The sequence below is a fragment of the Scyliorhinus canicula genome, chromosome 12 (genome assembly GCF_902713615.1).
Source record: "Scyliorhinus canicula chromosome 12, sScyCan1.1, whole genome shotgun sequence".
Lineage (NCBI taxonomy): Eukaryota > Metazoa > Chordata > Chondrichthyes > Carcharhiniformes > Scyliorhinidae > Scyliorhinus > Scyliorhinus canicula.
Window position 1 is genome coordinate 136956744 of NC_052157.1, and position 17556 is coordinate 136974299.

At 41.8% G+C, this 17556-nt stretch overlaps 1 protein-coding gene across 2 annotated transcripts in view; it reads left to right on the top strand.

Moving 5' to 3' along the window:
• The window catches only part of supt6h (SPT6 homolog, histone chaperone and transcription elongation factor), a 96597-nt gene that overhangs the window by 38284 nt on the left and 40757 nt on the right, over positions 1-17556 (top strand). For both annotated transcript variants that reach the window (XM_038814247.1, XM_038814245.1), the window contains exons 10-16: positions 2681-2770; positions 5728-5870; positions 7073-7227; positions 9066-9167; positions 13956-14085; positions 14328-14478; positions 16243-16397. In XM_038814247.1, coding sequence (XP_038670175.1) covers positions 2681-2770; positions 5728-5870; positions 7073-7227; positions 9066-9167; positions 13956-14085; positions 14328-14478; positions 16243-16397 — 926 coding nt within the window. The remainder of the gene's footprint in view (positions 1-2680; positions 2771-5727; positions 5871-7072; positions 7228-9065; positions 9168-13955; positions 14086-14327; positions 14479-16242; positions 16398-17556) is intronic.

Here is a 17556-nt window from a genome sequence, read left to right on the forward strand (position 1 = left end):
CCCGATGGGCCGTTATATGATTCTATGTCTATTTGATGCTGTTTGGAATGGCATTGTTTGATTTAAATACACAATGTTTCATGGTTGCATTTTACAAACACAAACTGAATTACAGAACAATAAAATTGCTACATTTCAAGAATGTATTGGAGGCATAGCAGCAAAGCTTGCAAATTTGAGTTCCTCAGCAACACTGTAGCCCTTTGGAGAACACAATACAGTGGACCACTCTGAGTTGGGGATGGGAATTCCTGACTTCCACACTTTAGTGTAAATTCCAAGCAAGCAAAATCTCACTCTGGGAACATATTTTCAAAACTATTCCTGTGATGACTAACTTCAAACCTTTCAGCTTACTTATTCTGACATTGCTGGTACAGTAACAGGAATATTTATGGCAGCCTGTGAATATTGAGCTAATGCCACTACAGAAGCGTTGGAGAGCAATGGGCATCTATCTGTGCTTCGATATTACAAGGAAGCTCCATTTTCACATTGCTTATTATCTGGACTTTGGCCCTTCATTCATTATGATATTTCTGCAGCTACTAATCTGTTCAATCATACCCTCTCTTCCAACTTGTCCTCATTAAAATTATTACTCCCTTTCTCACCCCAGTTTGGCCCTCATTTCCAGTCCCTTACATGAAACATGAACATCTGTGGCAGCCAACTGCCTTAACCATTTATCATTAGATCTGGTTAGACGGGCAGCACGGTGGCACAGTGCTGCCTACGGCGCTGAGGACCCGGGTTCGAATCCCGGCCCTGGGTCACTGTCTGTGTGGAGTTTGCACATTCTCCCTGTGTCTGCGTGGGTTTCGCCCCCACAACCCAAAGATGTGCAGGTTAGGTGGATTGGCCATGCTAAATTGTCCCTTAATTGGAAAAAAAAATTGGGTACTCTAAATTTTTTTATTTTTTTTAAATCTGGTAGACCACATAAAGCACTAACAACTTCTGTTCTGCTTTGTCAATACTGCTTACTATTCAATGGTCATCTTGGAATGCAAAGATTAAGATCCTGCTTCTTGCCGCAACTAGAAGTTATCCTCTGAAACCACCTTCACCCACTGAAGTTATCCTCTGAAACCACCTTCACCCACTGTCTTCACCCTCATGTCCAATGACAAGTGTTATTTGTTCATGGGATTTTGACACAAAGATTCAGACTAACTGTTCAGCTGTCTCTGCCGTTTCCTTTCCACTAGACCAAACATCTCTTAAGTCGTCCGTCCTCCTCTTTAGATTTTCTCCTTCTCTCCACTCATGCTCTCGCCAAGTTCACCTTTTCCTTAAAACTCACGTGCTAACATGACTCTGTTCCCATCAAATTGGAGATCTCCACCTATCTTTGCTTCCTGGCACTTCTCTGGGCATTCTGCCTCTCCCTTCCAAATCTACTGTCATCAATCCTCTCTTCAAAAATTCCAACATTGATCCCTCTGAACTTGATACTACGGCCACACCTCCAACCTTCCTTTCAGGTCCTTAAACATATGTCCATCCTTTCCGCATTGTGACTTCTTACCTTTGCCATTTCTCTATCTACCCAAACCGTTCCTGGATCCTGGTTTCTTGAACTACGGTCATCCTCTCCATTGTGCTTGTACGTAATCTCTTGGATTCCATTCTTATCTCTCTGGTCCTAGCCGAAGAATTGCCTGCAATAGCTTCTCCCAGACCTGCATGTTTACCTTTACTATTCAATAGAGATCTATCCTCGCCTCCACCTATTTTTCATCTGTTTGCTGCCCCTTGGTGACCTCATCCAAAACCTATTGTCTGTTTCCATATGTACGCTGCCAACACTTGGCTCGATCTCACCACTACTTCTCTTGAGTCCTCAACCATCTCTGAATTGCCACAACACTTTCCAGTGTCCAGCATTAAATGCACAGAAATCCCTTCCAATAAATATTGGAAGGCAGAAATGATTGTCTTTTGTCCATGCAACAGCTCCTTCCCTGGCCACAAATTCTATCCATCTCACTGGCAACTGTCTGAAATGTCATCCATCTCTGTACTTCCCTACATTGGCCCCTGGTCTGGCAATGACTCAATTTTAAAGTTCTCATCCTATTTTAAATTCCTCCATGAGCTCATCTCTCCCTATCTCTGTAACCTCCTCCAGCCTTCCGGAGCTTTGTGCTCCCCTAATTCTGGCATCCTGTATATACATGATTTTTTTCAGTACCATTGGCAGCCATGCTTAGGCTCGGTGCTCTGGAATTCCCTCCTTAAACTTACCTCTTTGACTAAGTGTTTGGTCATTTGTCCTGGTACTCTTCTTGCAGCTCAGTTTCCAATTTTGTTTGATAACACTGCTGTGAAATAACTTGGGCTGTTTGCTGCATTAAAGGAACTATGTAAATGCAAGTTGTTGCTGAGCGTGATTCACTTGATGTTTGTAAGAAAAAGATTGTTATTATTAGGACTAGCATAAAGAAAAAAAAGTGTGAATCCAATTAGTGAATATCACCTCAATTAACATGGTTGCTGAAATCTAGCTTGGGTCAGGGCCAAGCATATACTGCATATTTGAGATGGTAAGGGAAAAGCACTGATGTGACAAGTTAATAACTGTTCAAGCTGTTTCTTCAAACAGCTTATGAAATAATTTGTTCTTAATATGGACATTTTCTTCATATATGTTATTCACATGTACTTCCTTTACTAGGTGCCCTTCATTGCATTCTACAGGAAGGAATATGTGGAGCCAGAACTGAACATCAATGACCTATGGAAGGTCTGGCTATGGGATGAGAAGGTAGGGGGAGTTAATGTTTGAAACAAAATGAGTTCCTTTCACAAAATTTACATTTTAGAAAATAATTTTCATTGAAAAGAAAATATATTCTAATGGATGGTTACGTAGTAGCTGAAAACTAGAATGAGATGCATCAATACACTTTTCTTTAACTGAAATTGCTAATGAGAGGTATACAAGACATTAGGAACTCCCACCTACATGATCAGTTTGCTGCAGTGGCTTGAATGAATATCATTGTGTGAAGATCAATCCCTATTCTTGATATTAAATTGTTTTGGGGTTTGTGTAAATTTTTATTGCATAAAACAATTTTTATTGCATAAAACCAAAAATGGAAGATTACTAAGTGTACATATATCAGATGTTAAAGCATCTAGGAATGCGTGAAAATTCTGTGCCGGCATCTTCCCCTTTAATTGGTATACAATTCTCTAACTCAATTTTTTTATTTATTTTTGATGCGATAATGAAGGAAGATATACTAATTGCAATGAAGGCTATATCACGGGCAATGGATTGGCATGCACACAAGTTAAAACTTGTAATTGGACTATTCAAATAAATCGTCCTGATATCATGTATCCATGTAAGGCTTTTTCTTCTCCCAATTTATTAAAAAAACATTTTTTTTTAATGTATTTAAAGCACCCAATTCAGTTTTTCCAATTAAGGGGCAATTTAGCATGGTCAATCCACCTACCCTACACATCTTTTTGGGTTGTGGGGTTGAAATCCATGCAACACGGGGAGAATGTGCAAACTCCACATGGACAGTGACCCAGAGCCAGGATCGAACCTGGGACCTCGGCGTCATGAGGGAGCAGTGTCCTTCTCCCAATTTAAATTTGAATGTTGGCGTAGCTTCTGCCTCAGCCATCAAACCCGGAAGCAAACTCTGTGGTTTTAAATTTAGTTCCATCTAAAGTAGTTTCTCTTTTACATCTCTCAGAATCATTGCCTTTTCTTCTAGATCTACAATCTACTGGAAACAATCTGTTCCTATGTGCCTATAACCCTCCATAATTTTAACATCTACATTGTGTCCCCTGGAATTTTTTCTAACTATAAAACCTCCAATTTTCAAGCCTTTCCTTGTATTTGTGCTTTCTCATATTAGATATATAAAGCAAAACCACAGAGGAAGTAATCTCTAACTTACTCCCTGAGCACAGTAAGAAATCTTACAACACCAGGCCAAAGTCCAACAGGTTTGTTTCGAATCACTAGCTTTCGGAGCACAGCCCCTTCCTGAGGTGAATGAAGAGGTGAGTTCCAGAAACATATATAGGCAAAGTCAATGATGCAAGACAATACTTTGAATGTGAGTCTTTGGAGGTAATTAAGTCTTTACAGGTCCAGTTGCTCCGTCTGGGCCTGTAAAGACTTAATTACCTGCAAAGAATCGTATTCAAAGTATCGTCTTGCATCTTTGACTTTGTTTGTGTATATGTATGTATATATATGTATGTTTCTGGAATCCACCTCTTCATTCACCTAAGGAAGGAGCTGTGCTCCGAAAGCTAGTGATTCAAAACAAACCTGTTAGACTTTAACCTGGTGTTGTAAGACTTCTTACTGTGCTCATCCCAGTCCAACGCCGGCATCTCCTCCATGACTCCCTGAGCTTCGAGCAAATCGGCATTGGGTAAATAGGATCCGAGAGTTGTATGTGTGGTTCAAAGATTGATGTGGGAGAAATAGGTTTCGATCCATGGGGCACTGGCACCAGTCGAGAAAGAAAGATCTGTACTTTTAGGATGATCTTCAGCTGAATCCTCGTGAGTGATTAACTAGGGCTGCAGAGAAGGCTTTACTAGGGTTGTAGAGAGAACTTTAGGAAAAGAGCAGACTAGGCAGTAGGGCAGGATAGTAATACAGTAATGATAACCACAGTATGAGTGCATACAAACATAAGAGTTTGCCTTCAAAAATGGTCAGAATAGAGTGAGGAGGGTTCAGGTAAAGGGAGATTCCGAAATCCAAAGATAAAAGCCGAGGAAATTGACAAGTTTACAGATGTGGGTAAAGACAGGTTGAATGGGACAGACGGGAAGTAACAGAGTTTAATAGCAAGAATGCATCAAAGAGTAAGATCCAGGCTGGGAATAGCAGTAAAATTGAAGTCACTTTATCTCGAGCATCTGCAATAAGATAAATGAGCTAGTGGCAAAAACATTATAACATAGAAATCTGCCTTGTATCCCTTAGGGGCTGTTTAGCACAGGGCAGGGGCTGTTCAGCACAGGGCTAAATCGCTGGCTTTGAAAGCAGGCCAGCAGCACGGTTTGATTCCCGTCCCAGCCTCCCGAACAGGTGCCGGAATGTGGCGACTCGGGGCTTTACACAGTAACTTCATTTGAAGCCTACTCGTGACAATAAGCGATTTTCATTTCATTTCAAAAGCCTTAATATCCTATGAATAGTGTGGAAGCCATGAGAATGCATGTTTTTGTAAAAATTGGTTTTGGTTAAGATAGTTTGTGCCTTATTTTTGAAAATATTTAATGTTTTTTACACACACCAGATGGCTCTAGTATTTTCTAGGAGTAGATACTGGTGAATAAAGTACATCTATGGAATAATGAACAAATTTTAAAGAAGCAAAAGTGATTGGTATTAGCCTTTTGAAAACAATGTCTCCTCTGTTCATCGTTCCACCACAAGGACTTGGTCATATTGTAACTTGAGGAAACCCTATTCTGAAATTTTGCAGGTTGGATGGTGAGATATTGCCAATATGTTGTTGAATTAAAAGATGCACTGTGCATTCTAATTCAGTTAAGCTGGCCATAGGGATGTTATTTTCCTCTTCCACCTCCCCATATACCACACTAATACACACACACACACACACACACACCTGCACACTTCTTGAACCCGGTGGAACTTTTTTTTTTATTGACCAATATTCCTGGAACTCTGTTTGAATCATGTTTTGCAATGGTCTATTACAGTGGACACAGCTGAAGACTAGAAAAGAAAACCTTACCCGACTCTTCCAGAAGATGCAGGCATACCAATATGAACAAATCTCTGCTGATCCAGATAAACCCTTGGCAGATGGAGTGAGAGCACTTGATACAGCAGACATTGAAAGGTAATTTTCAGATGTCATCAAATGGGAAACTAGATTCCCTTTTTTTTTTTTTGCAACGCCAATTTCAATTTAAATGACCTTTGTCTGTTTTCTAATTTAGTCATTAAATGTTGGATTCTGAAATAAGATTGTTATGGTGTTTGTTAAACAACCCCTGCGGAATTAGCTCCCCCATGCCCATAGGTTTCCTGACGGGGTGACGTAGCCACAATGGGAAATCCCATTGGCCGGCTGCTGGAATGGAGGATCCCGCTGCCGTCGACGGTGCGTCGCACTGGGAAACACTGCTGGCGGACTGGGGAATCCCGCCCCTGTGTTTTTAAATTAGTAGAATGGAATGACTGGAGACTAATTCAATGAAATTGACTCTGATGTCAGAGAATGATAAGACACGAGTAGTAGTGGGCAGCATGGTAGCACACTGGTTAGCACTGTTGCGTCACAGCACCAGAGACCCGGGTTCAATTCTCGGCTTGGGTCACTGTCTGTGTGGAGTCTGCACCTTCTCCCCATGTCTGCGTAGGCTTCCTCCCACAAGTCCCAAAAGATGTGCTATTAGGTAAATTGGACATTCTGACTTATTGAACATTTTAAAATTTATATGCCAAATACGAAAGCATAACACAAAAACAAGAACGGCCCCCTCCCCCAACAGCTGACAGTAACCAGCTCTCAATTTTAAGGTTATATCCCCTTGCTCTAAATCTCCCCCAACAGAAGAAAAAAAATCTTCATTATCATATCAAATGATTTTATATATTTTTTTTAACTTGTACTTTCTTACCCAAGGAAAGCTGAGTTTATACAACTTGTGCCCACTATGTAACCCTTTTAAGACCTGCTGTTTTTCAGTTGAAGCTGCACTGTACCCTTCCCAAAGCCAGCATATCTCCCCTGAGGATCCTTTCTATTCTTGGATACTAATGACACCATAATACAATGAAAGTCTAAAGAACTGAGCTCAGCCCCCCAGATGAGTTCTAACTAAAGCTATCTAGATCTGAAGCTTCATTCTGTCATATTTTGTCCCATTTAATGTAAAGGGCAGTGCTCCTTTAGTTTTTTTGATTTTGTTTCACTTGCGACTCTTATCTTTTTATGCAGAAAATTTGAAAACAAGTTTACATTTTCTGCACTTGTTTATGGAAAATCTGCTTTAGTGTTGCTTTGTCTTATAGAGATTTCTCATTTTATTTTTGTAGACTGAAGGACGTACAATCGACTGATGAGTTGCGAGATGTCTATAATCACTTCCTGTTATATTATGGTCGTGATATTCCAAAAATGCAAAATGCATCAAAGCCACGTAAAAAGAAATACAAAAAGAGCCAGCAGGGTGGAGAGGACGAAGAAGAAGGTTAGTATGTCAACATTTTGACAGAAATGTTTCCATTCCTATCTTTTCCTGTTGTGGAAAATGAAGTAATTTTCTTGAAGCCTTGGCACTTGGAACAGCATTTAATAAGAAATGTTGCTGTGGGTAAATTTTCAGGGGCACGTGGGGCTTGCGGGAAATAGTATTTCTAAATAATTCTCAAAGTTTTCATTATCTACTTTAAAAAAATTTCATGCTAGTATTTATCGTAACTAAGCATGTTGGATTCAAGAACTAGAAACCTGAAGAGAGAGAACTGATTTGCACTAGAATTATTATCCTTTGTATCTCTGCCCCCCCCCCCCCCCCCCCCCCCCCCCCTCCGGTAGTAGGAACAGCTCAGGCATTTCTGAGGTGAATTGTGTCCTTGATATAAAGCATGTAAGTAATACCTTTCCCTTTCCATGAATATTTCCCTTGGCAATCTCCTATTTGGGATTTTTCATAATAGCACTTGGAATTTTTATTGCAGTATGAAAACCTAAAAGGATCAAAATTGTGACATTGTAATATGTGATCGGTGGCAGTATTTCATTGCAAAAGATAATGGTTTATGCCATAATGGTCCACTCTGTTCAGCTTCACCTGGTATGACTCCGAAAGCTTCATTTTTGGCCTGGAAGACACTGACATTTGCTGCAGAGGCTGAGAAAGTTCAGGACTCAGGCTCCTGTTTTCTCTGGACCCCCTTCTCAGCCAGCTAAGCTTTTCACTGCTCCCCATTTTTCTGCTCAGCTTGTTTAACAATTCTACCTCTTCTTGTACAAGTCTAAATGGATACCTATTTTCAGGGTTCCACATTACTAGCTCTTTATTCTTTATTTATATATTTCAGCTGCTATATATCATTCTAAACCATTAAGATATTGTTATATACACTAGTTAATGACCTGCAAACCAACATAAACAAGAGTTGTTTGGGAGGATAATTTTTTTTTAGAGTTTAGTTTTTGCCTTTTGAGATGAAATTCCATGCAGTGACAAATGTGTGGGTTTTTGATGATAAACAATAGAAAATAATCTAAACCAGACACAATTTTCTGGAATGTTCCCAACTACCTGAAAGGTAGATGGTAAAGAATAGCTAGTATGTAGGCATACATATCATGGTTGGATTCTGGGAAAATACCATGCATCAGTGATGACATTCGACGATTGTTTTATTCTGTTTGTAATGGCCCATAACTTCCGAATACCCCCATGATGCGCTGGGGAATCCCTCTAGGAATTTCCCACAAGGGTTTGGCCGGAAATTACCCAGAAGTGCTAACTTCCTTTGGACAATTGCGCTGGGCTGAGAACCATCTGACAGAAGCGATTTAAATCGTTAACTTTGGTTCTGCCTGTTTTACCTGAAAAGAGATGGAGGGAAAAAAAACTTCTAACTCCAGACCCAGGCTCCCACTGGACATCTTGCTCGCACTTGGAACCTGACTTAACTGTCTCCCACCCCCCCCCCGGTTTCCAGACTGATACACCTGTTTCTCGAGCTGTTGTGTGTGTGTGTGTCCCAAAACCACCCAGTCTGGTCCCGCCTGATCTAAACCGGCCACCACCCAGCATCAGCTATTGCCATAAAAAGGGGTGCTCCTTACCTCTCTGCTCTCCAGTTACTGCACGTCGATGCTCTGCGCTGCTCCTGTCTCACCCAACTTGAGTGAGAAAGGTTGGGCAAGACTGGTTTTAAGTCCATCGAGAGTGGCAATCCACTGCCAATTGCCACTCTGAGGAAGTTATGGGGAAGTAACTTTGGTATTGGTGTGTCACAATTTTGTCCACTTAATTGGATTACTTAGTGCTATCTATTATATTTTTTTCAGGAGACCGGGATGAAGAGGTTGAAGATGATGAACATCATGGGCCAGAACTTAAGCAGGCATCTCGCAGAGACATGTATACTATCTGCCAGACTGCTGGTCTAGGTAAAGATTTTGTCCGAAGGGCCAAGCTTGATTGTCTCAGCTCTCTGAGTAACCCAGATTTTGTTGCCTTGGCATTGTTTTTAATAGCAAACCAAACTAATTTTTCTTTTTAAACTAACCAGTATCAAAGGGCATTCATTAGTGGACAATATTTGCTAACAAAATAAGAGTTTCCCCCTTTACAGCTTCTAGGTGTTGGCTAACTATGGATATTAAATTGTTGTCTCAACCTTCCACCATGGCTAACCTGGTTGTAACCAAACCTTGAAGTGACTTCAGATTAACAGACATCTGAGGACAATTTTGCCAGTAATGGGGGAAGAGACTGGCAGTGAAATGAAAAAAATGCCTTTGATACAGCTATGCTATGGCTGGTTCTGTATTGGCACTCAGCATTATTTTGGCTTTTGCCCCTTATATGAGCAAAATGTATAATGGAAATCATAGAAAAGTTACAGCACAGTATGAGGCCATTCGCCCATCTTGTCATGCCAGCCTGAGGGCACCCAGGGTGCCCCTTGAAATCCGACCTTCCTGCATCTGGTCCATAGCCCTGTTCTCACAGCATTCAAGGTGCAGATCCAGGTACGTTTTTAAAAGAGTTCAGGGTCTCTGCCTCCACCACCAACTCGGGCAGCAAATTCCAGACTCCCACTACCCTCTGTATAAAGAGGTTCTTCCTCGTGTCACCTTACACCTTCTGCCACTTATCCTGAATCTATGGCCCCTGGTTCTAGAATTCTCCACCAAGGAAAGCAATTTTATCCTGTCCGCTCTCTCTCTACCCCTCATCATTTTGTACACCCCAATTAAATCACCCCTCGGCCTTCTTTGTTCCATGGAAAATAACCCCAACCTATCCAATCTCTCCCCATAGCTGTACTGTTCTAGCCCTGTCAACATTCTTGTAAACATCCTCGGCACTCTCTCCAGAACAATTATGTCCTTTCTGTAATGTTAAGACCGGAACTGCACACAATACTCCAGTTGTGGCCTCGCCAGTGTTTTATATACAATTCCAACATTATATCCTTTTATATTCTATACCTCTGCCAGTAAAGGAAAGCATTCCATATGCTTTCTTGATACTTAATACTGAATCTAACTGAATTGTGATTACTATCCCCGATATGGTCGCCAATTGTCACTTCACCCTCTTGCCCTTTTTTGTTCCCCAAGACTAAGCCTCTCCTCTCATTGGGTTTGTCACTAATTGGTTGAAAAATATTTCCTGGACACACTACAAATTTTTCTCCCTCAGTTCCCTTTATATTGTTTGAAATCCAGTTGTTATTGGGATAGTTAAAGTCCGTTTAGTATGTCATTTCTTCTCACAATTGTAATTGATTATTTAACCATTAGTGCTACTCCCCTTCCTTTTTTTAATCTCCCACTCTATCCTTCCTGAAAACTCTGTATTCAGGGATAATGAGCTGCCAATTTTGCCCCTGCTGGTTTTCTGGAGGAACATAGAGAAAGAACCTGGGGCGGGTCCCGAATTCTCCGCCACCAGAGATTCGGCGGGGGCGGGAATCACAGGCCCCCCGCAGCGATTGTCCGGCCCGCGATGGGCCGAAGTCCCGCCGCTGTCAACCCTCTCCCGCCGGCGTGGATCAAACCACCTACCTTACCAGTGGGAGCAGGCGGCGCGGCCGGGGTCCTGGGGGGACGTGGGGCGATCTGACCCCGGGGAGTGCCCCCATGGTGGCCTGGCGCTCCGGCGCATGCGCGGACTTATGCCGGCCGGCGAAGTCCTTTCGGCCCCAGCTGGCGTGGCGCCAAAGGCTGTCCACGCCAGCCAGCGGAGCACCAACCACTCCGGCGTGTGCCTAGCCCCTCAAGGTGAGGGCCTGGCTCCTAAAGGTGCAGAGACTTCCGCACCTTTGGGGCGGCCTGACGCCGGAGTGGTTCACGCCACTCCATCACGCCAGGACACCCCCCCCCCCCCCCCCCCCCCCCCGGCCCCGCCAGGTAGGGGAGAATCCCAGCCCAGGTTTCCGTTACAGCAATGACATCCTGCTGCCATGTGTCTACCTGTGCCCTTAACGCATCTAGCTCGTTTGTAATACTCCTTACTTTGAAGCATAAAGAGTTCAATCCCACCTTTTTCCTTGCTGGACGCTTGTTAACCTTTGCATCTCCTGTAGTTTCAAGCCTATCACTACATCTTCCACATCACTAATGTCCTACCCCCATTTTCCTGATCTAAATTTAACCTATTTGATCCTACTCCTGGGCTTCTAACCCCCTGCCACACTAGTTTAAATACTCCCCAACAGAACTAGCGAAAGCCCCTGCGAGGACAGCTCTGCCCAGGTGCAACCTGCCCAGTTTGTAGAGCTCGCACCTTCCCCAGAACCGTTCCCAGTGCTTCCAGAATCTGAATCCCTCCCGACGACACCATCTCTCCAGCCACGCATATACCTGATCTATCCTCTTATTCCTGCTCTCTAGCACGTGAAACTGGGAGTAATCGTGAGATTACTACATTTGAGGTCCTGTGTTTGGCTTGCAGGTCCTCATCCCTTAGTTTCTGTTTGTCAATGTGTGCCACAATCACCAGCTGTTCACCTTTCCATCCCAGAATGCCCTGCAGCCATTCTGTGACATATATGATCATAATGCTGGATTTGTACATTGGGAAAACAGCAGGTACCTGGCATGTTTGCTGACATGAGTGAAAACGGGGAAAAGGTGAATACTAATAGACATTTAAGAGAGATGCAAGCTATAGTTAAACTCTGGCCCTTCATACAATCACTGAGCACACTGAAGTCAGTGAGATAGAATCTAAATGTCAGTGTTTGACTGTTACGTTTGATTTGATAATCATAAATCTAGACAAATTGATTTATTAAACAATTTATTTTCGTGCACACGCATTCTCCAACCTAAATTCCTATGTCAGCATTGCCAAGGCTGTCAGTGGTGATGTCGCAACTTGTTTACGGGCAGGATGTGGTTGTAACATGAACCGTTTGCAATGACAACATCCTATGTGACTGACAACAGTAAGCTATCTCTCCTGGTTCTTTTTGACCAGTGTGCAATCTTCGATACAGTTGCATGCACACCATCTTCCTCCCAATGCCTCTCCACCATCATCCAGCTGGGTGTGACTGCACTTCCTGGTTACTTTTTATCAATCCAGTTGTAGCCAGAATCATCTGCAATCGCTTTTCTTCTTGCTCCTGCAGTATTCACTATGGTGTCCCCCAAAGAGCTATCCATGGTATTTCTGAATAGAGAGATACGGACTCAGGAAATGTAGAAGATTTTAGTTTCGACGGGCAGCATGGTTGGCACGGGCTTGGAGGGCCGAAGGGCCTGTTCCTGTGCTGTACTTTTCTTTGTTCAGTGACATCATCCAAAAGAATGGCAGTTTCCATATATACGCTGACAACACTCAACTTTACCTCACTGCTGGGCAGCACGGTGGCCTAGTGGTTAGCACAACCGCCTCACGGCGCTGAGGTCCCAGGTTCGATCCCGGCTCTGGGTCACTGTCCGTGTGGAGTTTGCACATTCTCCCCGTGTCTGCGTGGGTTTCGCCCCCACAACCCAAAAATGTGCAGAGTAGGTGGATTGGCCACGCTAAATTGCCCCTTAATTGGAAAAAATAACTGGCTAATCTAAATTTATAAAAAAAAACTTTACCTCACTGCACCTCTCTTGATCTCTCCGATGTCTGAATTATCTGATTGCTTATCCAACATCCAGTACTGAGTGAACAGAAATTTCCTCCAAATAAATATTGGAAAGACCCAAAGCCATTGTTTTCGCTCACTGCCACACATTCCACCCCTCTTCTTGTCAATTGTCTGAGGTTTTATTCGACGTTTTGCAGTCTTGGTGACATATTTGATTCCAAAATGAACTTCTTACCATGTATCAATGCCAAGAATGCCTATTATTGCCTCCATAACATTGCCTCACTCTGACACTGCTCCAGTTTATCTGATTCCCTCATTCATGCCTTTGTTACCTCTATATTTGACTATTCCAAAACACTCCTGGCCAGCCTCACATCTTCCACCCTCCATAAACTTGATGTCATTCAAAACTATGCTGTCCATGTGTCAACTGATACCAAGTCCCATTGCTCATTAACTCAAATCAGCTCCCAGTTAAGCAATGCCTCAATTTTAAAATTATTTGCTTTGTTTTGAAATCTTTTTGTGGCCTCTCCCCTCCCTATTTCTATAACCTGCCCAACAACACTCTTGGATATCTGCTTTCCTCCAATTCTGGACTTGCAATTTTAATTGCTCCACCATTGGCAACTGTTCATCAGCTGTCATGACCATAACTTCTGAAATTCCTTTGCTAAACCTCCCTATTATCTACTTTTGAGATGCTCAAAGCCTACCTCATTGGTCAAACCCTTGTCACCTGCCGTCATATCTCCTTAATCTGGCATGGTATCAAAATTTGTTTGATAAGGCTCTTGTGAAGCAACTTGAAAATCTTTATGACATTAAAGGCACCCTGTAAACGTTTCTTGTAACCAGTGTGTACTTAGTAATTTATCATGGAAATATAAAAATCATGATAGGATTGTATGACATTTAAGTGGAGAATGAATTACATCTGAAAATCTTGGTCCAGTTGTTCCTGTCTTCTAATTCTACATTAGCCAAAGACTACATTTCATCCTTTGTGTTTGAAACACCATGAGATCAATTGGTTTAAATTGAATCACAAGGTAGAAACACGAGAAAATAGAATGTGGCACTAGCAAATAGAATGTAAGATTTATTAATTCATCCTGCTGGCTTTGTTTTATAGATGGGCTTGCAAAGAAGTTTGGTCTGACCCCTGAGCAGTTTGGTGAGAACCTGCGAGACAGTTACCAGAGGCATGAGACAGAACAGTTTCCTGCTGAACCACTGGAACTGGCAAAAGATTATGTCTGCAGGTTAGCAGTAAAACCGGTACATATATTGCTAGAGTTCAGATTAGCTTTTAGGTCTTTCCAATACTTGTGACATGTTGCCTTAACATTTAAACCTCTTTTGAGGTTTAACATACTATTTCAAAACTTGCACTAAAAAAAATTAATATTTTCATTAAATTAAAACTGAACTTTAAATGTGACTTTTACAAATATGAAGTTAGGCATCTACATCAGTCTGATAACATTTTGTATGCCTATTTCAGTCAATTTCCAACACCTGAGGCTGTTCTGGAAGGGTCTCGATACATGGTCGCCATGCAGATTGCCCGAGAGCCATTGGTCAAGCAAGTTGTAAGACAGACCTTCCAAGAGAGAGCCAAGGTTAATATTACACCCGCAAAGAAAGGCAAGAAGGTAATTTGCAGAACCTGATCATTTATTTTTAGAAGTCCAGCAAGGCACAACCAGTGGTCTTCATTTCCACCATGTCAACTTGAGGAAGCTAATGCAATCAACAAGGTTTTGTTTTTACTTTTGAACGTTAGATTGGCTATGCACTTGGCTGCTCCACACCTGAGACTTTGTGACATTCAAGTTGGCTCATCATGAGTTAAAACAGAATTAATTAAAAGATTGAGAAATAACAAGAGAATTGATTTCTCCAAGTAAAATATACATGTTGTCTTATTTTGCGTTGAGCAAAGGTACAAAAGAAATTAACTTCACCTCATGTAGTTGATTCACAAGAAACAGGAGTAGGACGTAGAGCCTTCTCCACCATCCGATAGCATCATTGGGCAGCACTGCCTCACAGCGCCAGGGACCCGGGTTTCATTCCAGCCTTTGATTCTATGATCATGGCAGATCTGATTATGGCCTTGACTCCACTTTCTTGTCTGCCTATATACCTTTAGATCGCTCGCTGATCAAAAGTATTTCTAACTCAGCCTTGAATATATTCAGTGATCCAACCTCCACTGCTCTGTGAAAGAGTTCCAATGTCTAACGTTCCTCTGAGAAGAAATGGTTCTTCATCCCCTTCTTAAATGAGTGACCCTTATTTATTTATTTTATTTTATTTTTGTAGTGTACCCGATGATTTTTTTCAATTAAGGGGCAATTCAGCATGGCCACTCCACCTAACCTGCACATCTTTGGGTTTTGGGGGTGAAATCCATGCAGACACTGGGAGAATGAGCAAACTTCGCACAGTGACTCGGGGTCGGGATCGAATCCGGGTCCTCAATGCCATAGGCAACAGCGCTAACCACTGTGCCAACGTGCCAACCTTTCCTCATAAGAAAACCTCTTTGTCTCGTGGATTAACCTAGTGAACCCTTTCTGCACCGCTTCCAATGCACAAATATTCCTCCTCCTTCTCTGCACCAAATTCCCAAGTTAACACTCCTACTACACTGCACTCTGCGGATAACTGCCTACTTTGATAGAGAGCTGATGACATATTAAGTCACCATACCATGCGAAATCAGCTGCCCACTACAGTGATTTAGCACTTACTCACTTTCAGTTGACAGATAGGAGCTACTATCAGGCAATTTGTTAATTCTGCTCCTTAATTAGCTTACAGTTTTTATGTTTGAAGTCAGTCTGAATGCTAATCTAATTTAGATCTTGAGAAAAATTCACCTGAGATGCCACTTGTACCCATATTCCCAAGTTAGCATTCGTACCTCATTACACTCCAATCTCGTCACACTCGATGCTCCCACAATCTGAGGGCACTTGAATGACAGTCTGTTCCTTTGAGATACTGTTAATGACTAAACATTGACATTTATGATGTTATGGTAGATGAAATGTACCTGTACAATAAACATTCAAAGCCACAAATATCATGGAACTAGTGGAGTCACTATTGCAGTGAGCCTGCAGGGATCCGATGGGCTAATTGGTCCATTTCTGTGCTGTAACCATTCTGCACAACCTAAAAGGTGGCAATTCTAAATAATATTCCTGCGGAGATTTGGATGTACAATATGTCCAAATCCTGTGCAGTAGAGATTGGTGTTTAAAATAAATTGAGCGAATAGGATGATCAAGTCAAATAATTTTCAGCAACCTTTTGCATTCCCAATAAATATATCTGCACAAAATTTTGTAAATGAGAATTTACAGTATCATGAGGTTCTAATGCTGGACCCATTTTCGTGGTTGCAGGATATTGATGAAGCACATTTTGCTTATTCATTCAAATATGCAAAGAATAAGCCAGTCAAAGAATTAAGAGATGATCAGTTCCTGAAGATGTGCCTTGCTGAAGACGATGGCTTACTAGCAATTGACATCTGTATTGATATGAAAGGAGTTGAGGGGTGAGTTATCACGGAAACTCAAAGTTCTCATGACTTGTGTTGTGAAGACAGTAGACTGGCTTTATCAGTGGGGCAGTGCAATTGATGTTTGCAATGTAAATTCACATTTATTACATTAGATTTCTATTGCTGATGAATGCACTTGGAGCACTTGGGTTTTGACCAGGTTGGTACAACATACTAAAGTTTTGGATGATTGATCTGGGATATCATCCCTTGGCGGTTATTTTCCAAGATGATGGAATCTCTTCTTTCCCCACCTCTTTCTTTTCCCCTTCCAAATAACTTAAAGGCCTCTGAAATAAAGAACAGGCGTATTGAAGTGGATGACCAAAATATTCTTTCAGACACAAAGTTAGTTCTGTATGATGGAATATATTTCTCTTCAGCCTGTCGGGGAAGTTCACATAACTGTTGTGGATCAAACTTAAATTCACCAACCTAATCAAAAAACTGATGGAAATAGCATAAAAGGGAATGAGGAACATGAATTTGATCACGGTTTCCGTATGCGTAATAAAAATTGAAGTTGCACTATTTCAGTTAAGGGTTAAATAGATGTTGAACAACGGCAAAGTTTCTTAATTTTTTATTGTTGCATTTGAATGTATATGCAACAACACTAATATGTTTGGGAGAGAGCAAGCTGCAAAGTAGCAAATATACATCAACAAAATGGGGACAACTTAAACCCATGTTGGGGAGGGGAAAGTCATGTAACTCTAACCCCATACAGCTCGCTTTTCCTACTTTTCTATCCAATATGTCCCGACCAGTTGCCCAAGCTTCTCCATGTCAGTAAAGCAGTGAAATTGCAAAGTGACTTGGTTAATGCTAATAGAGATATTGGGGTTTCCCAATGGCAGTAATCGAGCAGGACAGACCAAGTTGATTTTCTGGCCTGTGGGACAACTGATTGCTGTCTGGGCCGCTGACATTTTTGTGTGAAATTTCCCCAACTTAGTCACTGGTCAAACGGTGGACCATTTCTGGTCAGGACCCAGTTGACAGGTGAATTGGACTTCACAGAGGTGCTTTAACTGAGTCAAGGCATGACCATCCTATCTCCCAATTCCCAGATAATCGGGGAGAGTGGGTGGGATAATGCAATGAATCAGTTAAAAGAAGGTTTTCTAATTAATGAGATAACTATGTTGGT